General features: G+C 41.3%; 1 protein-coding gene across 2 annotated transcripts in view; it reads left to right on the top strand.

The window, feature by feature from the left end:
• cadm1b (cell adhesion molecule 1b) overlaps positions 1 to 25486 on the top strand; it is a 139905-nt gene that overhangs the window by 74954 nt on the left and 39465 nt on the right. For both annotated transcript variants that reach the window (XM_070969942.1, XM_070969943.1), the window contains exon 2: positions 20309 to 20329. In XM_070969942.1, the coding sequence (XP_070826043.1) occupies positions 20309 to 20329 (21 nt within the window). The remainder of the gene's footprint in view (positions 1 to 20308; positions 20330 to 25486) is intronic.

Raw genomic sequence — 25486 nt, 5'->3', positions numbered from 1 at the left:
ATATAGAAATCAGTAATTTTATTTCAACAAGTTTTCTTTTTAACCTCAATTAAAGTTCAGCCTTCCATGATAATAAGAAGACTCCATCCTCCGTGATAATTGAGGTGATACAGAATTTGCACAGCGGCATTGGGATCAGAGTAACACTAGGCATGTGTATTTAAAGAAATAATCCTCACAGGCAAAGTGGCATAAGTGTTTAATGCTTGTGAAACAGAGTATATTTGTTGGAATCATTTATTTCAATGTCTACAGATTAAATGATGATTTATCCGAAGTATAATTGCATCTGTCATTGATGTACAGTATTTCAGAGACAGGATAAAGGTACAGGGATTTAAAGGTTTGTATGTATTTGTTAAGGTTTCTGTTTCTGGCGTTAGTTTAATAAATCAACACTCAAATAATAATGAACTTTTTAAAAAAGTGTTATTTTTGCATCAGCTGCAAAACTGTGATGCTACGCTAGCATCAAAGAGTCTTAGCTGCTCACGGCATGGCCTTGTTTTCCTCTATCACCACCATGAGGTTGATATCTGTGATTTTGCGTGATGTCTGATGAATGGCTTACTGTAACATTTGGCTCAGACGTTCATGTCGCCTTTAGGATAAATTGCAATAACTTTGGTGACAGAACTTTTCATCTAGCGCCATCACCTGGTCAAAGCGCAGCTGTACCTGTAAAACTAATGAGACTCCCATCAGATTCTGCTCCACTTTGTGTTTAGTGCTAATTAGCAAATGTTAGCATGCTAACATGCAAAACTAAGAAGGCAAACATGGTAAAGATTATACCTGCTTAGCATCAGCATGTTAGCATTGTCATTTTGAACATGTTAGCACAGTGATGTTGGCATTTAGCTCAAGCCTTAGTAGTGGCACAAGCAGTGGTAGAAAGTAACTAACTACATTTACCAAAGTAGTGTACCTAAGCACAGTCTTGAGGTACTTGTACTGTACTGTACTTTACTATTACTATTCCTCTATATTAGTTTGAGAGCCTTTAATCACCAAGTACAACACAATGTTATGCAGCATACTAAATTACCCAACAGTGTATAAAATATTAACTCTTATGTTAAAATTAGCTCCACCTCAACCTGCAACATCATTAAAATGCTGCTTACTTTTGATACCTTCGTAAATTTTGAATGTTGCAGCTGAGAGTTGAAGTACAGGAAGTTAAATTTAGCATCACCCCATCCTTAAAAATAGATGCATAATGAAAGGCAGAGATTCGACAAAAAAGCAGAAGACTTGAACTTTACCTCATGTCATTTATTTATACAGCAACACGGACCTCTTTGCCTGCATACCATTTCTAGTGAGAAGAGAGTACATTACATTAATCTGACTAATGAGCTATCACATTGAATAAATAAATCTACAAGAACAATAATGTATTTTAATAAGAAATGCTAAAGGCCACGCGGATGAAAAATTACCTCTCAAAAGTCTTAGCCTATAGAATAAATCTGACTTCCCTGTTTTGTTGACACGTAGGGACCATGTGAAGTTGATTTTAATAATTGATCACCACAAAGTGCTGGGAGAGAGCTTTGCTGATAAGCAAAAGAATAGGTTTTTGTGTTTGAATCACAACATCCTATCGATCCTCTTTGAATAACGCTTAGTGGAAGAGTCGCAGACTTAGGGATTATTTATGGATCCTTCTTGACCTTAGCATTTCCCTGGGAGATTGTTTTTAAGGCTATGAAATTGACTGCCAAATCTGCTCGCATACAATGGATAAATCTAAAGTGACAGCAATAATCAGAGTGGAGAGATTAGCAGTTTTCAGCTTTATTTTTTTTATCCCACAAAGACATACATCATCATCAGCAACAACTGAGCAGGAGCAGGCTCACCTGCCGGGAGGTCGCTTTTAGCTTGTACCTTTCTGAGACACCATTCTCATTTGTCACCTTTGATCCATCAACAATTAACTTAAAACAGTGGAATATTTTGCAGTTAGATTTTGCATTAGTATTATACGTGACTGTGGCATCTCTGGGGACTCCCTAAAAACTTGGTATTTCATACAGGTTGGCTTGGATTTGCAGAACAGCAGTGCAGATTGTTTTCCTGTCATTTGTACATTTCTCACACATGTCAAGTCAATCAGCTGCAGTTGCAGCCATGCCAGCAGTAATGAACAAACATCCAAATGTATCTTTGTGAATCAATGATCTAAAAAAACATATATAAAAAATCATCTATGTTTGAAGTATGTATGTATGTTACAGTTAGTGTGTGACACAGGACCTAAGGCACCGCCCCCGGGTGAAATACTGGGGGGTTTTTTGGGAGTCCAGTCATCTCTCTGCACAGGTTGCAAAAAAGTTACATTTTACATTTAAAGCCTGAGGGTGTTATGAAAAATCAAACAGATTAATTAAATTAATTAAGCAAAAAGCACTGAAATGTTTCACTTTCAGTGACCTTACATGGAATCCTAAATATTCTTGGTCTTTATCTGGTCCACAAAAGAACTTGTTGTTCTCGTTCTTAATTTCCTCTGTTTGCCTCAATTGTCTGTTCGCACAATCTGCTGATTTTTGGGTCGAAGTGAAGATGCCCGGAAACTAAATGGTTTAAAGATTTGTTTTATAGAGTGGACTCTATCTGCCCGCTGTGCCAAACTAATACGCTGCAGTTTGAGAGAGCAATCAAATGGAAATGGAAATTTGAGCAGCTTAAAGATGAAGCTCATTTTTCCCTTAAGAGCTTGTGAGTGTTCTGCCAAAATGTGTGATTCTCTTTTTCACTGCGACTGTACTGAGGCTATACTGTCTGATGTTCACAGCCTCCTTCTGTTATACATTGTTTACACTTTCAGTGCGCTTGATGCCTGAGATTACTTTAGAGAACAATAGTGCAAGTGTTTCTTTGGTGTTTATTTAAAATGACACAAACATCACTTAATACCACTTTCTAGTGAGTTACCCTGTCCAAAAGCTTTAAAGTTGTATCCTTATTAGCATTTAATAAGTAATTTATCTAAGATTTATTCTTGTGCATTTACAAGCAACTGACTGACTGTTCAGTAAAACAGCCATTGTCCAGTCACAGCACCCATAAGAGTAAACCAGAACTCAACAGCAAAAGCGTGAGGGATGGATTAAATGCTTTGTTTAATGTGAGCTGCTAGCAGACTACCTAGCATTAGTGCCAAAGGAAAGTTATTAGCAAAGTTATTAACAAAAGTTATATTAAGGAAAGAAAAATATCTGCTCAGGCCTGGAACATCCGCTGTGTGGGAGCCGAGATAATATTATATCAGAGTTTAGAGTATTGGTAGTCTTTGTCCTGCTCTTTATTTGGTTTGGGGACTTGTGCTCCAGCAACAGCCAAACTTGGCATTTATATGCTTGTCTTTTCCAAAATCATTGGTTAAGCTTTCCTTTCTTGCATGACTCATATTTAGTTTACAGCGATAACGGTGGCGACGAACGAAATTTGCAGTGATTCTCTAGAAGAAGGGTCTCTGATTTCACAGAGGAGTAAATAAAAAGCAGGCTCCTTATTTCTAATGCCCATAGAAATCAGCAGATTAGATTAGCTGTAGCAAGCATAGCCTAATGCTAAGCCTAAAACTTTGTGAGCTGGTGGAAAACTCCATCTCCAGACTTTAATGTTCCCGGCTTATTGGTTTTAAAATGAGAAGCCTGTAAAAGTCTGTGATATCGTGCTAAAAGACTAAATCTGAACACGTCCCAGATTAAAAGTCACCAGCTGATGATCCATTCAGAATCATCAGTATTTCAGGGCAGAGCTGGTTAGTCCTAGTCTGCAGTCTTGTAAAAATAAATGTGGGCCTAATTAAAATGCATCCATGTATACATTAGCTTATGCTAACTAGCTACAACTAAGGGAATTAGCTCGTTCTCATTACAGCCGACAAAGTCCACAGTTTAAATGGTAAATCTGCCACCATTAGGCTATCATTGTAAACTACATACATCATGCAAGAACAGTAACAACAAGAGGGCGTGACTTAGGAAACAATCAATAAAAATAAGTTTTAGCGTGCCAGGTTGTAAAAAAAAATCCTTTATGATAATACCAATACTAATAATGATGATAATAATACATTTTTTCTATGGCACCTTTCGTATAAGAATTGCAACACAAAGTGATTTACAACAATGAAACCTCTTGCACTGCATGCTTCACATAAAAAAATATAAATAGATTAATGTAATGTATTAATGGACAATAAGAAAGAGAATAAAACCCCTTTGATTACAAAAAGTACCACAGTAGTGGAAGGAATTTTTACAACCTGGCAACCCATTATTTGTTATTATTAATGGTTAACTGATCTATAGGGCATGAGTCACTTTTTAACCATTAATAAAGCCTGTGACTATACATTTTTAAAGAGCTTGTTAGAGGGTGATACCCATCACTTTCCTCATATTGTTTGTAAAGTCGTATAACATATCGTATAGTTTCACTTTCAAAAGCGTCACTCTTTACTGTGACCACAAAGACTTAAACGCTTGTTTGTGCTGCATCAAAGATTCAATGCTGTTTTCTTAAACTTTTAAAAAACTTTTAACTTCTCTTCCGCAGTTGGAAAAAAAAAAGGAAAGCAGCCTTTGAAGGTACAGTTCCTTCCTCTCTTTATTTAGAAGCAGAGGTAGTTTCTCTTTTTAAAGCTACACCTTTCAACACAACTGACTGAGGCAACAAATTCAAAGAATGTGGAGGCAGAGACAAAGAGCTGAAGTGATGAAAGAGTGAGACACAGAGAAGAACGGCAGAAAAAGAGGCGTGGATGCCGGCGAACAGGATAGTTGTCGCTATGAAACAGCTGCTGATGTGTAATGACACTGATTTATTCACGAGATAATCCTTGTATATGTGTAGATCCTTCTTCTTGGCATGCTCAATCAATACTGACAAAGTAGCTACGACTACAAAATATCTACGTGAGAAATTCTTGCAGCCGTACATCTTGTTGTGTGTTCAGTTGAATATTAATGAATCACTCATTTCCGGCATGTATCTGTACGTTCAACCGGGGCGTGTGTGACTGGTGTGAATGTTAATATGCAGTTGTGGGGACCAAGTATTAGCAGTGGATTACAGGTGACTAGCAGGCTTTTGAATCTCTTTCCTGTGATACCCTTTGAATGTGTTCACTCCCTTTGAAGTGATGTCAGTTTTAAAATATCTCAGCCCTTTTATGTTTAACCATGGGTGTTTGCGTTCAAGGATTTTTTTTTTTTTTTTTTTGAGGGAGGAGATGAAAGCATCACAACAGTCAGCATCCATCAAAGAGCGAAGAAGTCTGGGAAAAGTCCTGCACATAACGAAGCATGACTTGTTAAAACACAACATGAGGCTGTTGTTGTGTCTGCGCGGGGTGATTAGGGTGCAGCAGCGGGTTAAAGAGTTGAATGACAGGCGGATCCTGACAGAGCTCGCTCACTGCTCTGTCACTGAATTTGATCGACTGATTGTGTGTTTTGCAGCAGTAATGAGCTTTACAGTATGTGCATAATGTGCCAGGAGCCGATTCGTATGCTGGATGAGCTGGCTAATTGTTCACAGTGCATATTCCCCACAGTCCCATGGCTCTTCTGATTTGGATTCATTTAGCCTACATTTTACCTCATTATACAGGCTGGCGTTATTGCCAGGTTCTATGTGAGGTATTATGCTTTGTTGAAATTGACTCTGGTAATTGAATTTAAAAAATCAACTCAAGTACCCTTCACCTCTTTCATACAAAATAGAGCGGGAAAGTGCAAATTTAAGCTGATCGGTTTTGAAAGGTGAACTATATTTGAGTGTTTTTCGCTGCAAGATGAACAAAATTGTCTTGAACTGTCACAGAGAGAAAAAAATCTTGTCACTTCTCACTGCTCTCAACAACAAGCTGCAAGGATTCCTTTGTTAATTTCCTCACACTGCAACAAAAGAAGAAAAACCAAACATGCCAGTGAACTTCTTTCCTTCGACATTGTACACAAATCAAATGTGAGGAGCGGTTGTGGGGCCATTTTTATTTCAAGGAGTAAAGCTGGCTCACAGCTAAGAGCAGTAAGGCTAGGAAGAGGATGTAGAGCTGCAGTTCAGTAGGTCTGTAAGCCGAGGGATGAAAATGTTCTCTGATGCTGATCCTGCGGTTGCTCTGGATCCCAAACAGCAGCACAGAAAACTGACAAAACTGGGTATTTACTCTGGCATTCCAGTGGCAGTCTCTTGTCTGCCCAAAACAAACAATACCCTATGCATAGCCCCGATCTTCCTGGAAAACACGCTCTCACCAGTGTATTTTGTGTTTGTGCAAAAAATTCCCTCAAATGCCATTTTTCTGGTCATCAAAGCTCCACTGGTCTGTGCTGCTGTATTAGCAGTGTGGCTGAACCTGAGTTGTAATAGCTTGCATTTAAATATGAAGAGAGGCAGGCAGCTCCTGAGAAGTGAGTCATGACTGCTTGGGAGTTTCCACCACTGTGACTGTGCAGACACTTTGTGCAAAGATTTCCCTGAAATTTTTCTTGTTAATCATCATATTCGATTAATGTCTCTCAGCGTGACTGTGCGAGTGGAAGTCCATGCATGTGTGTGTGTTCCTGCTCTGCAGCTTGGCAACTACCATTGTGTGGGAAATGCACCCCTGAGGGTAGTACCCCACAAAGCAAGTAATGGCACCGAGCATGCAGATAGAGGACTATTTTAGACTGAGAGGCGTCTCTAATCTTACGAGGTGTCAGCAGTGTTGTGCCATGATTAGTTGAATCTCTCCCTTTATTTCCTCTCTGATCTTCGTCTCTTCTGTGTTGATCACCTTTTCTGGCAAGGACTGCTGTGCAACATCCTACGTTCATATTTTATTATTAGTAGTATAGCCATAGTAATAGCAGCTGGACTACTGTTTTTGTTTGTAGCAGCAGTATCAGAAGCATGTTGTTGGCATTGTCTGGACAGTGGTAGGTAAAAAAGCATTAGTACTAGATTACAGTGCATGTTAGCGCGCTACATCAAACCTCAATGCTTTCTTTGTACATACTGAAATGTGAGTGTGGCACTGAGTATTGAAAAGTGTCAAGTACTGAAGGCTGGCATCGAAAGGCTGGTCAGATTAATAGTCTTCCTTACTCGTTCTTTGATCTAATTTAAATTGAATTTTACCAATTTTTGTATTCTTTGAGAGAAGGTTCCTGTGCGACTGCTGGTGTTTTGGCAATATTTGACCATAAGTGACAAAGGAGTTTTGAAAAAAATTATGTCTTTCATATTCACAGTAAAGCATTGAACATTTTGCAATCAGCACTGTAACTCAGGTAACATACTGTGTGTGCACTAGTACTCAAACAGATCCCTAGTCCACAATTAGACAAATTAAAATGTGGCACTAGCACTGCTGGAAACAAACTACAATTACCACTGAACAGTACTTAAGTACAATTCAGCATGTACTTATACTTGTCTGTTTTAGTTTTACAGGAGTTCACACTAAATTTCAGGTAGCTGATAATGTCATTTTCTAGGCTTTGCTCCACTACATTTATCTGAGATATATAATATGTTACTGTGCAGATTATAATTTTAAAATTCTACAGGAGCCTGGAGAATATGATGTATTGTTATAAAGTCAATTAAATTAACAACTGTAAAATTGGCTTCATCTCATATACATTAAAATGCTGTTTTTCCATCCATCCATTATAAATAAAATCAATAGTCTAACACTAAGAGGGGCCACTCTGCATAATGAGTGGTTCTACTGTTGATACATACTTTTCACTGATAGTATATTCTTTTCTATTGAGTAGAAGGTTGACTATTGTTTGTTATTATTTTTACTTATACTTAAGCAACAAGACAACATGGAAAACTATTTCAGCATAATGTGTTTGAGTTTACATTGTGTATGAAAAAATGTTCTAAATGCTCAGAGGCAGCTGAGATTTACATCAGATTTACATCTTTATCAGGTGAGAAGCGGATGCAGAGATAAGCGAACCTTGTGCGATGTGATCATATTAGCCTGTTTGCAGACTTTAAGGTACAGACGCGGCGTGTGTAGTGTAGTGCACATGCAATAAGCTCCTGTGAATACGTGTGGGTCTGTCAGTCTGTTGGACTCTGGTTTTCTTGGCGTGCACTTGATCGGTGAGGAGTCTTTGATGTTGTGCTGCAAGATCTGACGCTCTGATCTGGAGCATGACAGAGATGACATTATGGGAGACTGCATCAGGAGATTTGGTGTATGCAATATAATGTTTCTGCTGGAATCCACACAACATCATGTTATCTCTGTCCTCATATTCTCAACCTACTCTCAAAACAAATCGACTCATTCCCATTAGAATAAGCCGCAAACATTACCTTCAAATTGACAGTACAATGTATGCTAATGGTGTCGGAGCTGTGGTCGCACAGTGTATCCCCAAAGTAGTTACAGAGGTGTCGTAGCTGTTTCTGAGGAAGATGTGGAAAAGCCATTACAACTTAAACTGTGTAAATTGCTGCAACCAAATGTGACCACCCTAAGTCATGCGGGTGGTACACTAACAACGAAGTCAAACTCGCCTGAAATAGAAACACAGCCAAACACGGCTCTGCATATAAATTTGTGTATACTTGCTGCTGCATTATATTGTTCATTTGTTTACGCTCGGTGCCAGTGGGGGCACATGAAGATTAAAGAGGTAACTTTAACCTATGGAAGCTGGAAACAGCGGTGGCGGAAGAAAATCAGAGAACAAGAGCAACAGGAACCTTGGTGAAAAGGCGACAAAGGCGGCAGAGGGAATGAGGATGTAGAAACTGTCTGATTGATCATAAAGGTGCAGATGTTCCCCTAACAAGCTTTAGCAAGCTGAGCCTCTAAAGGACGCCTTTTGAACATGGTGACCAGCAGTTGTTAACCCACAGATATGTACATACAAAGGCAACACAGCCAACATAGATACTGTATTTTAAGGACACTTTTAAAGTTGGGAGTTGGTTAGCAAAGTTTTTGTCAAAGCCAGCAGGTCTCTGCACAGGATGGCGGCTGCAGCCAGTTTTCCTGCTGATTCTCGTCTTTGCAGCTCCAGCTTTAAAGTATCAGCTCACCCAAATTTCAAAAAAGTGTATTCTCTAATTTATCCCTTGTGGTTTTTAGCCATTAAGGTAGTTGTAGTATTATTTGCCCAAGTTTTGAGGAGTCTGACTGTGCTTCCACCCAACATGTAGTGAACGGAAGTGAATGGAAGTTTGTGGTGCTCGTAGAGAAGGAATAGTAGATATGAAACTGAACTAATCATACAGAAAAGTAGTCCCTCAGAAAAGTGTTTCTGGATTATCCACAGTGAACAGGACGGTCTTTCTAGACAGAGATTTACATCATCAATATTGGACACTCACGATTCATCTTCAGTGCCAGTATACAGTGGGATGCCTTTTAAGACGCGATGCAGATTGTAAGGGTTTGCAGCGTGCCGAGTTTAGTGCATTAGACATAAAACTCAGGCAGAGGACCAGAGTCTTCTCTAACTTCAACCATGTGTTGTAGCTGCCTAACCTTAGCCAACCTCCCAACGCTGACCCTGGCTGTTTGTCCGCAGATTCTCTCAGCAGGTCTTCTACAGGATATCTACTGTAGAAGCAGTAAGTGAAACAAATGGACTTGGAAAAGCTTGTTTGCTTTTGACTCACTACTTCTACAGATGTTTTCTCGCTTTGATCGCATGGGCTTGTGCTTGTTTCCTCCCACATTCAACAAACATACAATCACAGGGAGTGGAGGCTAAATTGTCCGTTGGTACAAATGCGTGTGGGGACCCCAGCAAGCCTCACAGTCGCTGAGGCTAATTGGAATCCAAATATAGAATAATAAACCTGCGCTTTGCCCACACTGTTGGTCGTCATGGTTATACCTCCTCAGGGACGAGTTTGACTGGTGTCGGCAGTCAGACTCGAGTCTGACTGCCGACACCAGTAGCGGCGCTGCTTTTTTTCTCGATGTGTTTGAGTTTGCATGTGTGTTTCTGGCCTGTCAGTGCGGCACATCAGCAGTCGTAACAGGCGGTCCCTGTGGAGGGCAGACTGACAGGTAGGTAATGATCAAAGAGGCCGTTTCCTGTGTTTCATGTTGGGCTCAGAGAGAGATACATCTGTACTGCCGGTGCCTCTTCTTTTTCATGGGCTCGGCTTGCAGATAGCACTCACTCATCTCACGCACACACATGCATGCACACAGGTAGGAGCACAGACTCTTAGTCATTTTCAGAGTCCTCACATTAACAGCTACTAACACATTTCTCACATTCAGCCTCACTCTCCGATCGTGCGATCATACCGCGCTCCCTCCCATCTAATAAATCGTTGAACTCTTTCCGCCCGCACGCCGACTCTCAGTCATCTCAAACTGTCATCTGAACTGTATCTCACATCCATAAAATATTAACCTGAAGGGGAAACACAGGCAAAGCCACCCAGTCTGTCTCCAATTTGACACCCCCCGCTCTCCCTCCACCAAGTAAGCAGGACTATCTCTCTGACTCAGGTGCCAGGCCACTCACAGATATCTTGCCCTCCATCTTGTGTCCACAGTTGCCAGTGGCTGTGCGGATGGGTTTGTACTCTGCTGCTGCTGCTCCGTTCAGCCAGTTTCTGTTTAATCAATTGAAGCAATTCAGATTGTGTTTGAGAGAGGCCAAATCTCATCTCGGGTTGGTTGTTGTTGGAAATGAAGTGCATCCTCGAGGATGGGTGTAAAAACAGCTTCACTTTATCTGGAAGATTAAAACTTCAGGGTCACGGTAATCTGTCTTAATGAAACTGTCAAGTAATCTGAGAGTCTGTAAACTCTGTGGTGTCATGCTGGAGTTTTGGGCACTTGCTTGTGTGTGTATTTTACCAGACTGAATTTATACATGATTTTCAAATTACTGATTGGCAGACTAGAGGGTTATGTGATTGCTATGAGAGGTAAATTAACCAGCAATTAACCAATGTTAAGGTAATTACATAGCCAATCAAATTAACTACTCAAAGCAGGTAGGGGAAGCATGAAGAGCTGATTTAATCATCTATAAGAACTACTCCTTTATGCACTCTTAGGTTTGATCTCTTAGCCCTCTTAATGTTGCAAGAGCAGATGGGTTTTTTTCATTTCATTTGTGGATTGATGTGCAAGATTCACAACTCTGTACCACCGTCCTTGGCAGTCGTAGGCCAAGACTCAATAGGCCTTTTGTTGATACAGACTTCATTTCGTGATTCACTCGAACATCAGCCTCAGTCCACAAGTGTGATTGAATGGACGGGTATTGATCTGTGCTGAAAAACATGGTGGCTGTTATGCACAAAAAAATTCAAACTTGCATTGAACCTTTGTCAGTTTCTGAAGTAGATCACGCTTAATTGCACATGAAAAACACATTAAACAATTGTCCTTTAACCTAGTTTAACCTTTGAACATCCAGTTTTCTTCAGGTTGGAAAAATCTGCACCACAGTCCAACAGTGTCAGAGAACATATGTTATTAGAACGCTTTTTCTTTATCGGCTTGGTCCAACTCTTCATTGAAGCCAGTAAAATGCTGCCATCCACCATCTATCAGGTGGAAATATTTGACCTGTTTACCAGAGTGCATTGTTCAGCCTCACATATTTGGTTTCTTTGGAAGCTTTGGGATCGTCTCTAGAATTTGAGATAAACTTTGAGTGTTCGAACAATGTTTGGCTGCTCAGCGTGAGTCTGTATCGACTGTGCTGCTGCTGGGATTGAAGGGTTAGATAGTTTGAATACCCCTCTTTAGTGTGATCATTGGCTGGAGATGTGTCTGGTTTCCCTTCTTCCATTTGCCGTGGATGTTTTCCAGAAATAAAAAGCACTGTGCAAGGCCAATGAGTTTGCAGTTTGTGTTTGACCTACGTTTTTCTCTGTTGCCTCAAAATGGTTTTACAGGTTCATCGTATGTCACACTGTGTGAGAGGGGTCTTGGTCACAATCAGTGGCAGAATGTACCATATCTATGGAGAGAGATTAGACTCTGAATGGTCATGAATGGGTGTTTCAAGCCACACACAAATACCAAGCAATGTGAACACATACGAATACAGACTTCATAACGAATAATAATTAATATTTTACACACCGATTTTTGACTTCAACTTCACACATCTGATCATTTTTGCCTTTGAAAAGTTTCCTGTCTAAAAATATTTGTGGCATTCGTTTGTATTTATTTACAGATTGTTCAATGTGTGCATGAGTCGGAGTTTTGAGACTCTTTTCATCATTCGCTCCACATAGACCCACAAACACATGCAGCATTTAAGTGCAGGTAGAAAACTGGGACATCTGGGCTTTCGGGGAATTTGAGCGTAAGTTCAAAGTATGAAAGACTTTTTTTCTAATAGACAGAATAGCTCATCACTGCTCTATTAGAACACATACATTTATCAGCTTTTGACTCTATACAGTGGCCTATAAACGTAAATTGATTTAATAAGCTGCTGCTAGCTCGTGGAACAGCTGTGTTATGTGTGCTGCAACACATATTTATGAGTACCAGAACTTACTCACAAATCGTTGTATACAGTTTTAAATCTTATTTTTCATTTTTATATCTTATAATACATATTTGTGACCGCTTTAGCTTGTCTTTAGTTGACCAAACGTGTCTCAGTATGATCAGCATTTCTGGTGGATGTCCAAAGACTTCACCACATTTGTTGCCGTTCTCTGGTTTATGTAATTGTAAACTAATTTTGGACTGTTGACAGGACAAAATAGGACATTTGAGAAGGATGCCTTGAATTTGCAAGAAGCAACTCTCCTGTTCTAAAGACAAAATGATTAATCAATCAAGAAAATAAAAATTTAATTTATACGTTGCAGCTTTCAGGCTTAATTTTTACTGAAAACTGAGCAGTAGTTTGTCTAGATGACCATTAGTCGCAGTTTAAAAAGACACTCAAAGTGGTTTATTACCACAGGCAATACGACTGAGGTTATACACAGCATAGTTAGACTCATTTTTTTTGTTTGCTTCTATCTATAGTTTCATTTACATTTAATTAAAGCTGCAGCAGGACTGATGCCCACGTCGCGAGCCTTCTTCTTCCAGCTTACAAACACCGGTGAACTCAAGGCTGACCCTGTTTTTACACACCCAAGGCTGGCAGCTGATCCCTCTGAAAACCAACAGGATCTCTGAAAAGGGGGGAAGGGATGCGTTGCTGGCAAGCATGAAAAGCTTCAAATGATTGATAGCCATTTGTTTTGCCTGCTTAATACAACATAAACTCTCCAGCGATTCATCACCAGAGTGAGGGTTTTCCACGGTGCCTCTGCAAAGCCCACTAAAAATAATTCATTTTCTGCAAGCTACGAGCCAGGCACTAATGTTAAATATTCATGCGGGTCCAGTCTAAATGATGTGGCCATTGGCACACAGTTAGAGCACACTCTGTGGAAGGGAGGAAATGTCAAGCTGTGAATAAATGAAAGCAGTGAAGCCGTATATTACCCTGCCATTGTGAATTTACTATAGTTGCCATTTTGTACGGCCACTTCAAATAGATCTCTTTTATAATCAATACACTCAGTAAAACATGGAGCATATTGCCACGTTGCCAATAATCTGGACTGGTTGTGTTTGCTCATCCTTTATTCACTGTTTGTATTTGTTGCCTAATTTGTGCCTCATGAATGTTAACAGAGGACTTTGTGCTATTTCTGTTGTAAGTCGACGTGTTCAGTGAAACAGACTATCAAAGCGAGTAAGTTGACTCTCTTCAAAGCTGTCGATGCACCGCGAGCTCCTCTTGCCACATGAGATCAATATGACTTGTGCCTATGCAGCTGTTATGGTTTGATTCATATTGATTGCCACATCAGTCAGCTGCATTCATTTCTGAGATGTTTTCGCAGCACGGCACGCTGATATAGAGGAGATGTTGTCATGGCTGCATAGAAATTGTTTTGAGACGTTATAGGTCATCTTCTGTCATGATATCAGTAAGCACAGTGGAGGGAAAGGGCAAAATATAATAGAACTTACTGGGTTGAGTATCCATTTAGAGGAACTCAAATAGAGAGCATAATGTCCGCTGTGCATCATTTGGGTGGAATGGGCAATGTTAAATGGCCTCATATTGACAGACACACTCTACCAGTATTCATTTTTATCACACGCACACACATATGCGTCCCCCGCTCACATTTACACACACATCTCCTCCTGCAGTCTCTGACTAATGAGGCCTAGGGCTGGAGATGGTTCCATCAAGGAACTTCCCCCTCTTTCTTTCTCCCTAACACACACACACACACACACACATACACACACACGTGCGCACACACACACAGTCTCTCGCGCTCTCTCCTCTCTCAAACATGCACCTGATTGATAGCAGTGATTTGACTGAGAAAAGGGAAATGGGAAATTGAAAAATGGTGGAAGAAGATTGGAAACAACGCGCTGATTATAAACTCTGTGAGGAAACAAAAGGCCTTCCCTCTGCCTTTTCTCTTAGCACCGAGGTAGCAGGTGTGTGTCTGACAGGTGCCTGATTGAGGCGCACAAAAGACATTACAACTGCAAACAAATGGACGTGTTTAGCGTCCCCGGATGCAGTTAACGTTTTGGGCTGATAGATGTGATTATGAGTATATGAGCAGAGGCAGCCGGAGAATGGGCACAGGTGTTAGGGAGAGTGGAGCAGAGAAAGGAGCCATGTTATTGTTGCGATGATAATAATCCATCTATACAATTAATGGTATGTCATCACCAAGGTCATCAGCCTTGGGGGATGTATTTAATATGTCTCATATTGTAATAATAGAGCCTCTCTCTGCTGGGGACAGATACACAGGAGGCGTGAGACCACACAGATTTATCATCACGGGAAAAAAAAATAAATAAAAAAAGAAGCGTGAGTGTAAAAATGAAAACAACAATCACTGCGTTCTAAATCCTCTGATTTACAAAATAACCTCAATTACCTCAATGCCATCGCCATTTATATTGGTCTTTTTATGTTTATGTTCTCATATTTCAGGGTAAAAAAACAAAACAATAGCACCTTTATAACAATGAAATAAATTACCCGCTGCCTCTAACAGCTTTGTGTATTCCATAAATGAGGGAGCATCTTGGCCGAGGTCCCGGTGGTTTAATATTCTCTGAGAGCTTCCAGACAGTGAGTGGTGGTGCAGCAGCTGTCTCTTGACCCTGCCGGACCCCCACTTACCCCTCTGACCACCTCCTTTCCACTGGGCAGGCTGTGGCGATGACAAGCCTGTCAGAAGCGTCTCCTAATGTCCTAATTACCCCTCACACACACACACACACACACACACACACACACACACACACACACACACACACACACACACAGAAGCGCTTGTGCAGAGAAACGCACATTCATAGTGAGTAAGCAGATATGCTGCCTGACAGGCTAGAAAGCACTCACACACACTCTCTCTCACACACACACACACGTCATCTCGTCTGTGAACACTGCTCATGTGGGTTTTCCTGGCAAGAGACCATACTATAGGTGAGGCATTACAGCGTCTCCAGAATAGCAAAAATCCCTCCCTCAAGACTCTTTGAGAGGCTTTGATTTGTATCGTTCTGCGCGTGTTTTGATCCGGGCAGGGCTGTGTGTTGAATCAGAGCTTCGGTTTCTCTCCTGTGGTAACAAACGCAGTCACTACTGCCGCAACTTTCTTTCAAAAACTGAAACCGAGGGGCTGAAAAGAGGCTTCGCAGTGCCTGCCGCCTGTGGGGGGGGGGGGGGGGGGAGAAAAAACACAAAAAGATGCAGCGTCACCCAAAATAGACAATCTGAATGAGATGTGATGTGTCACTTTGCCAGAGGTTAAGCTTCGCCTCGGCTTTAAGCGAGGATCTCTCTCTGCTGCATGGTTTTCGGGTGCAGAGCACACTGTCGCCGCTGCACTTAAGTCCATGCTCAGTCAACCAGGCTTGTTAACATAACAGAGTGAATGATTGTGCCTGGTAGGAAAAAGGAAATCTTTGTACCTCCCAGCGTATGCAGTTGCTTGGTGATTTATAGACCTCTGAAGTTGCTGCATTTGTCACAATCAGCATGACTTAATAGTGTGTTACTATAATGCTTTTCCTGCCTCATATCATTTTGATTTGAGACATCCTGCCTCGCAGACCGGTCTTGTTTTATTATGTCAAATTACATTTTGATAGATGTGTCAATGTGATATGAAGCCACTGCTGCCTTTTTTAATTCCGCTTTTATTTTTGCATTCTGATGTTGTTTTATTTGTGTAACGGGGAGAGCTCGGTGTCTGTCATGTGAGGCTGTGTGGAGCAGCAGTCTGGCGTCTACAGTAGTCAGAAATGTGTTAGTGCTCCCTTTTTTCTTGACATGAACGTGAGAGCCGAACGCTACCTGAGCTGTCATTAAAGCGGCTGGTTGCTGTTTGCACCTTTTTTTTTTTTTTGGCAGCTGCAGAGACTTTTCATGTGTGTTGTGAGTGACAGGACCCAGTCACATAGACCAATGAGATTCAACTCCTTTTTTTTGGCTTTCAAAGACGGTGCTGATGCTTAATTTTATCCTTTTATTCTTAAGAACATCCATCTATTGTTATTTATGTGCAATTTAGATGCCCATAGCACTTTGCTAAGAGGAAGCAGGGCACCAAATTCAATATATCTGCTTTTTATCTGCCAGCATTTCTGAAGGATTATCCCTTAATCTCTCAGAGTAAAAGCTGTCTTCAGCTACACGTGTCCTCCTGGCTTTTCATGAGTACAACACAAACATTCAGGCCATAGATTGGACATTTACAAAGCATATCCCATTAACATTTGCAATTAACCTCCTCTGTGGGGATATTCGCAAAATCTCCTTTTTATTACAGTTTATCGAGCAGGAACATGCTCTGCATCTCCTGTAAACCTACCTGATTAATATGTTTCAGTCGACTCTGGGGAGAATTAATCTGAGTATTCCCTTTAGTGTTGCAGGTGAACGTTTTCTGATATCTCACTGACTGAGGTTGGGCTGGATTAAGCTGTACCTGACAACTGATAATAAAACAAGGCTGTAAATTAAATGCAGCTAAATTACTGATTAATGTACAAAGCAAAGAGCAGTTTTTGAGTTATCACAAAAGAAGCCCTTACGGGCATAAATGCATCATCTGGTCAGTTAAAGCCTCTGTTAATAAGCATGAAAATTCATTCTTGACTTTGGGAATAGAGGTTCTAAAAAACGATCCCAGCTCAAGGTCTACTTACTGTCCTTTTTTCTAGAGCTTTCAGTCATATAATGCAGACTTCACTGGTGAATAGATTCTGTTCAGCTGGATATCTGTTGACAAGCAAGCTCTGTAGCTGTTTCATCCATATCATTTTAGGATATCGGTGTTGGCTTAAAGTCAAGTAATCCCAACTCAAGTCCACCTGTTTGCCTTTTCCAGAGCTTTCACCTCTACAATGTAGCCTAAGAAGCCCAGAAAATAGAGAGAAGCTGGAGTCAGTTGTTTGTTTGTTTTTTTCTTAAAAGATGAATTGTCACCAATTAATTCTCTGTCGATCGATTAATAGATGAATCCTTTCAGCTCAAGTTTGCTCAGTTGTCATGTAGATGAATCTGTCGACATGCCGCTGTGTGACATGGTTCCAGTTCACATGCAAAGTAAAGCAGCGTCTGTATTTATTTGTCAGTAATATGTAGTATTTAATGTGGATTTGAAAAGAAATCTGAATGACAACGACTGGCATGAGGTGATGGACTCTATTTTTCTTTACTTTTTTCCAAGGAAAGCTGAAACTCTTTGATCAGTTTCTTTTGTGAAAATCCTGACCTCAAAAGTCGCTCGTGTTTATCGGGTCCACTCTGCAGGAGCTCGCTCCTCCATCCGATTTCCTTGAAGAGAAAAAGTTTGAAGCCCACCTCTGATCCTTCTAATTAAATGAAAACACAGTGGGCTGCACACCGTGAGAAAGCATCGCTACACACACACACGCACACACTCACGCAAAGGTAACCAATGTAGATATCTATGGGGAACTACACAGAGTTCCAGCGTCTGACTCTGTTGTGTCCTCTTATGCAGTGCAATCACACACTAGGCTGACATGCAACACGCTGCAGATCATGAGCATAAATAAGCAAGGGAATGTTTTACCTGAAAGGAAGAACATTAATTCAAAGGCATCACACTAGTACTGAGAAGAAATGTTGCCTCATTAGTGTTACCCCACTGCTCTTACTGAGCAGCAGCGATAGAGAGGGAGAGAGAGAGGCTATGTGCCACTCTTACCACACAGACATCCAGTCTCCTGAGATCTTAGTTTGCCTCAGTGACTAAAAAATAGTGCAGATTATTATGGATTCATTGGGCTGGCAATGGGTTGAACACTGATGCTTGAATACCAGAGCACTTAGAGCCTCGCTTCTTATAGAAAACATAATGCGGTGCAAGAATATGCCCTTTCAAATGTCAACAACGGGCGTGTTTCCAGCAGGAAATGTAGCATCACAGCAGGTGGAAATCAGGAAATGTTTCTGAACATGACGCCGCTCGTCGAGGAGGATGAGATTTGGATGAAAAGGAGACGAGGTGAGGAGACAAGGACAGACATTATTTGGAGGACGCTCGGCCTGCCCGCTCTCATCCCGCGTGATTGACAGATTGGTGCAACGGCTGCACTCGCGCGAATGCCATCACACGCATTTCCCCCAGAAATCTGTCTGTCAGCACTGTCTAAGCGGAGCGACAGCCATGACATCTAATCACAGTCGAGCTGGCACCTCATAAGTTCTACCTAATGTGCTGCAGGTACAGAGGAGAGAAGGGGAGCACGGCAGGCACATCACAACGCTATTTATAACCCCTTCAGAGGCCACCAGCAGGAAGTGGATCATACTGAAGGGTTAGGGAAGGTGTCACCATACTATATCACAAGTCTCTCTGTTTAGATATAGGTCTCTGTAGAGAAGATTAAACTCTGAGCTGCCCCACTACGATGGTGATGCATTTTTCTGGGTTACACTCTTGACAAAGTAACATAAAACGAGGGCAGATATACTACACATACAAGATGATAATGAGTCATTTACATAATGTTGCTACAACATTGTAATTACCTGGCAATTAAAGCAGCTCAAAAGTCTCATTATGGGCTGTCCTGAGGGCTGGTTGGACTGGGACGCATTCGCCGTGCTCAAGTTTGAGTCTGGTTATCAACCTCTATCACTCCAGTCTCTTTTTGTTCAAATCACTTTCAGCCGAGGCAGAATTGCCCCAGAAGCCTCATTATGTTGAATTATCGGCCAATAAAGATAAAGTTTTGACTGACACTTGCAAGTTTTAAAGACGCAGAGGCTCCAGATATCGTAGCCGGCTCCTGGACAATGTTCAAAATTTGTTTCCCATCGTGTGTGATTTGTCACTCACACGTCTTTGTCCTCAGGGAATTGCTGACACATTGAAAATGCACAAAGGAGTGTAACAAGGACATGTGTCATACCTTACACCCTTATTACGCCGGCAATGACAAGTGAGACAAGCAGTCACTTCAGCATACTGTACGCTCGGCACTGGAGCTCACATAGCTCACAGCCCGAGTGAAGAAGCTCCAAAGTCTGTGTGAAATGTCAATATAAGATGGTGTGTGAAATATAAAAATGTAGATGTGCAGCAGAGGGCAGGGGGGGAGGTGTGTGTGTGTGAAGGGGGGCTGCGGGGGGGTTGTTTATGAATAGCAGACAATGAATGATGGAAGCTCTCCCGAGGGTGCAGGCCCTGAGCACTGCTGCGGGGACTTGGGAACACGCCAGTCTCCCATGCCCTGTGAGATGCCAGTTTGGGTGGGCACCGTTCCGAATGGGTGCTCTCCTCTCCAGGCTACAGCGCGGGTCCTGGGGGAGCGTCTCCAGGCAGTGGCTGCTCCACAGCGGGGGCTGGCTGGAATCTCAATCAGGGACATGAAGAGGGTGGAGGCGGGGGACAAAGTCCACATATTCCCTCAGTTCCTCAACAATTCCCAGCAAATGAATGAAGAGAGAAAATGGCTCATTATGTTGGGATGGTAGACACCTGTGGAAAAAATAGAATGACTGGATTGTAAAAATGGCTCATTATGTTGCCTTTTGTATTCCTCTTAATTGGTAGAAAATTACACAGATAGCATATGGAGCTTAAATTTAATGAATTTGAACACCCATATTTAGAAATTATGAATTCTTTTTTTGTTGTTATGAGTGGAATATGGCTCTCTGCTTGCTTCCTGTCTGCTCACAACCTGTCTCTTTCTTCTCTTCTGCTCTCGTCCTCGCCTGCGCTGCAACAGGAGCTGCTGAAACCGTGACAGGTACTCTTTCTCTTTGCTACCTGCTGTTCATTTGGAAGTGCTTGCTTCTGTCTGTGTCTGTTGATTGGCTGTCCAAAGCAGTCTGTTCATCTGTGCATATTTACATGAATGGCTGGTTATGTTGGTATTTTCTTTTCAGGAAGGAGGAGAGAGCCCTGCACTCACAACGCCAATCCACACTTTTTATTTTTAATTCTCAAATCAACACTTCGCCACATGTAACGGCAGACTTCGATTTCTGTCCGGGCCACTTGGTTCCCACTTTAGTTTGTCTGTGTCAATGAGCTTTTAAGTGAGTTCTATGATGCTAGGTCATGCATTTTACCTATTTTAATTATACCAACAGCAAAAAAAAAAGTTTGTAGCTATTTTTCATGATTAAAACAACACAAGTTTACTGATATTGGATTCAGGACCAAAGTGGTGGACCAAGCGACTGGTGGACGAACCCTAGCATGGCTAAAAATGGCTACACAGTTAGCCTCATATAGAATTATGAATTTTTGTAATATATTTGTGTACAGTATACTGAACAACACATATTGTCTGAACATAAGCGTGTGGCTGTCTCCTCCTGTCTCTGGTGTACTAACCTTTATTGTATCGTTTTCTTTCTTAACGTGAGGTTACTGCGAATTACTCAAACTTATTCTGTTTTAGATTTTTTATTTCTGAAGCCAGATTGGAGCAAAATTAAGAAGAGCGGTAAAATGCAACATGTGCATAAATGCAGCAGTAATATTAATCCAAAAACATCAAATATAATTTTTAGTTTTACTGCACAGTGAGAGCTTTTATTTTTAATGCTTCATGTACATTTTGCTCATGATTAATTGAGGTTTTAAATGCAGGACTTGTACATGCTGTAGAGTGTTTACACAGTGTGGTAGTAGTACTTTTAGAGTGGTTAACAGTTGTGGGAGGCAGATACCACTTTCTAACATGGGCGTGTAAGTTGTAAGTCAGCAATAATTACAGCAATAACCAAAAACAGTTGGCTGATGTTTATTCTTTCTGTCTGGAAATAATACAGTTACAAATGTTCCTGATCCATTAATAAATGCTTTATAAGTTGTTTTTCATGGATTTTGGAGTCCTCCAGTCCTTCTAAGAGTGACTTAAGTGACTTAAAACCAACTTTTAAAGCTAGCCAACAATACATCAACAATTACTAAAACTAGTTGCGATGTATGAACCCTTTATCAAGGATGCCTGGTTAGAAAGTGTTACATGATCATTACCCTGTATCAATCATTTAATTTATATCAGGACGCATAAGGCTGCATACCTTTCTACAGGCTGATTTTGAAGTTATGTTGGAGCATCATTACACAAACGATTACACTGAGGCTCGATGGGAGCCTGTCTTTGGTGGAAATAAAAAAGAAAGGATGGTCAAATTAGTGGATATGAAATTTTTTGAAATCTTCCCATGCAAAGGGTCTCAGAGAAATGGCACTGAGCTAATTACACCCTGAGACAGAAGCCTTCTTACTTGTGTGAACATCCTTAAAACAGCATTTCATCATGAGGATCAGGGTTTAATGACTGAGCAGGATAAAGACGCACGGCAGCGAAACGACAGCATCAGAGAAGGAGAGGGAGAAACTTTTATTGTTAATGACTGTCTATAGTCCTGGTTGTTCCTTGAAAGGACACGACTGCTGCAGACAGCGGTGACTCAAGGGAGAGGAATTGGGGGCTGGCTGTCCTGCTTTTTGCTACCCCTTTCATGTCTTTTGATGTGAAAACAAGAGAGGAAAGTTCAAAGAGAGAGCCAACTTCATTCAAAGGTGCCTGTCTCTGAACTTCTGCTGGAGGAGCCGGTCTGCTAATATTTCTTGATTTCGTCAACTTTTGTTCAAATTGGTTGGGGTAGGTGCTGTTTTGCATTTTGAGTACGGCTGATGAGCCGAGCCTCCGAGCCAGACACTTGATGCCAGATTGTACATCCCCTCAGAGAGCGCACAGACTTCTGAAGGTCTGTATTTCCCTCTGACTGTTTCATTCAGTATGTTGTGATGCAGGAACAGGAGGGCAGCCATGTGTAGAGATACAGGCACTTTACTCTTCCAGACAGCTGCTGGAATGAGTATGAATTTATCAGCCAGTCATCTGTGCCATGCCTCTGCCCACTCCCCCTCCGTCCCCACCCACCACCCAGAATTAATGACTGCCTCTCCTCATTTGCACCCAATCATGACCAGGATGCTGAGGCAATTGAAAATGTTTACTCCAATTGCAAAACCCTTCCATGTTCCACAAAGTGGCCTGTTTTCACTTTGATGGGATTGCTAATCACAGCAATGTTATTTATGTGTGTTTTGAATTGGAGATGAGCCTAGGCTGGGATATTGGAGGGGGACCAACCTTGCTTGGGGCGGCTAAACCTTATGGAGAATTTATCTATTGCATTCCCTTTCTCTCAGTCCAACAGATTGGGAGCAGAATAACCTTGCTTTGAGGCTGCTCTATGTTGCTGTTTTGACTGCCAAATATATTACTTTTACAGCGATGAAATAAAATAGACATCAAAACACTTCACATTGCTTTCGCCTTGTCTTCTGCAGCACTTAGTACATGTGCAGAGGAGCTCCAGCGCACTTGATGTCATTACAGACTTTCACATTTCAGCTCTCCACATGAAGATTATTTTGATTTGATGCTCGTGATTATCTCTCACTTTATTTATTTATTTATTTATTCTTTCATTTAGCGAGGAGGTAACTAATCACTCACTCCACTCATTCCTTGATTCATTCACTAATTCAGTGGTTCCCAACCCAGTGGGCCATGTTGTTACCATACAGGGCTGAGAGGAAATGATGTGATTCAGAAGAAAAAGATTAATTATTTTTATACATACATAACTTTCAAGCCCATTATCAAATGTGTGCATAAACACAGTCTTTTGATGTTCATATCCTCATCACTCCCTGTAAATCCCACAAAAACAGAACCCTGGCTAATTTTGAGCTGTAGTCCATTATCAGGACCAGCCCAGAATTACTTCCATTTTGGACAATTCTGCCCCTCCAGATTTCTGTCCAGAGCTCAATATTTTTGCGCCATTTCAGGAAATATTGAGCTCTGTATGGAGTAAATGTGGTGTCAGAGTAGTGGATGAGTCCGTAGTGAGTCTGGCTTTCATGCATGTGACTGGACCTGCAATTAATATTCACTTTTTTGTTGAGCTTAACCACAATCTTTCCCTGACCTTAACCAAGTGTTTTAGTCAACCTGAACCATACATACATTTATGCTGAGAGTCAGATGAGGAAATGCCACTTTCATGTCTGTATGATTATATGTGGCTATGTTGGAGCCAGCAGCTAGTTAGCTTAGCTTATCTTTGCACAAAGACTGGAAGCAGGAAGATACAGCTGACCTGGCTGCCATTATATCAGAATATCATTCAAAAATTATTAATTATTATTATTAAGGGTACAGCCAACCGGGAAAAAGTCGGCACATGTGGCCACGTCACTTTTTTATGGAGGTCCAGCTGGCATTAGCTTAGCCAGTTAGCTAAACCAACCAGCAGCTGGCGTTTCACAGACAGATATGAAAGTGGTATTCATATGGTATCTCACCTTTTCAAGAAACTGAATAATGTTTTAGCCAATATTAATTTGCCCTTTGTGCAACCTTTCTCAAACCTTAACCAAACTCTAGACGCCACAGTTTTTATAGAAATCAACATATACGTTGGCACTGGATGTATTCTGGGGTTTTGCAGAATCTGATGTTAGTGTTCTTGTTTGGTAAAAATTTGGCAATATGTCATTATTTACCTGCATTTATGTATACTGTTCATACTGCTCACTGTTAGCCTTTCTGCCCCTGGTGGCTGTTAGGAGGTATTGCCTAGTAAACAACAATCATGAAGCATCGCTATCTGCTCTTCTGTTTAATTTGGCTCATGTCACTGCACTTTAATTCAATTATGTCAATGTACATTAACAAGTAGTAAATATTAACTGCATCAAAAAGCTATCTTGGATTAATTACAAACCTATAATGAGCTGCAGTGTGTACTTTTCAGGCATAATCTGTGTCTGTTTTTACCTATTACCGTCCTTTTGTCCTGAACCTGATCCCTGGCAGCAGAGTGGAATGAAATGGGTAGTTCATTGCATCAGACAGGTCTGAGGAGCTTTTTCTCCACAGGAGGTTAATTTCTTATTGCTTGCCGCATACACAGAGTTCATTTTGAATCATGTTAGTTTGGCTGTCTATTCCCATTATCACTATCTGAAAATGCAGGTGTTTTTTTTCTCCTCCACTTTGTAAATGTCAGAATGCAATAGAGGTGTCTGACAACTCGGGCATGCAAATGTGCTTTTGATGTTTTCTTGGGGCCGTGGCTGAGAGTGTTGTTCCTCCGCTGGTGTGAATCTGAGGCTTTAAAACGTATTCTCCATACTCCTTATGCTTTTTTGGCTCCTGCCAGATAAATATAGCACAAGGTGACTTTTGATTCTCTTCCTCTTTCTCTTGGAAGACGGGGAGGGTGGGAAACAAAGCCAGGCTTTTTGTGTGGGGGTTTTGATGTGAGGTGTAAGTTTCGATGACAAGGTCCAGGGTCTGTCTGTGGCAACAATGCCAGTGTACAGAGAGTGACTCAGATGCTTACAGCACTTTTATTCCTCGAGATACAGAACAGAACAGCTGAGCACACTGAGCGCACATTGGTCACATGGAACCTCAGATGGAGGGCTCTGATAAAGCTCAGCCATAAACAGCATCCAGCCCGGCTCGTCTCTCTCTCTCTTTCTCTGTTTAACTCCCCCTCTCTTCCTCCCTTCCACCACCCTGCCCATATCTACTACTCGCCACTTTCTTACACTCTTTCTTTGTCTCTTTTTCTTCCTACCCTCTCCTCTCTCCCTACCTTCGTGGGCAGCAGAGCTTACAGCCCATCTGGCACTGACTCACAGGGCCCACTCTGAGCTGGGGGAGATCAATAGTGACAAACATTGCACATGGCTCTTATATTAAAAGGATTAGACATGGCTGCAAACAGACAATCTACGTGGCCTATTCACATATCTTTACACTGCGCATGTGTTTACATACTGTTCCTGTCGTCTGAAACATAAATATTTGATAGGCTCTAAAGATCCCGTCTCCTATCTGACATGTAATTTTTCCCAT

Source organism: Chaetodon trifascialis, chromosome 9, assembly GCF_039877785.1.
Source record: "Chaetodon trifascialis isolate fChaTrf1 chromosome 9, fChaTrf1.hap1, whole genome shotgun sequence".
NCBI lineage: Eukaryota > Metazoa > Chordata > Actinopteri > Chaetodontiformes > Chaetodontidae > Chaetodon > Chaetodon trifascialis.
This window is presented reverse-complemented; position numbering and strand designations above follow the sequence as displayed.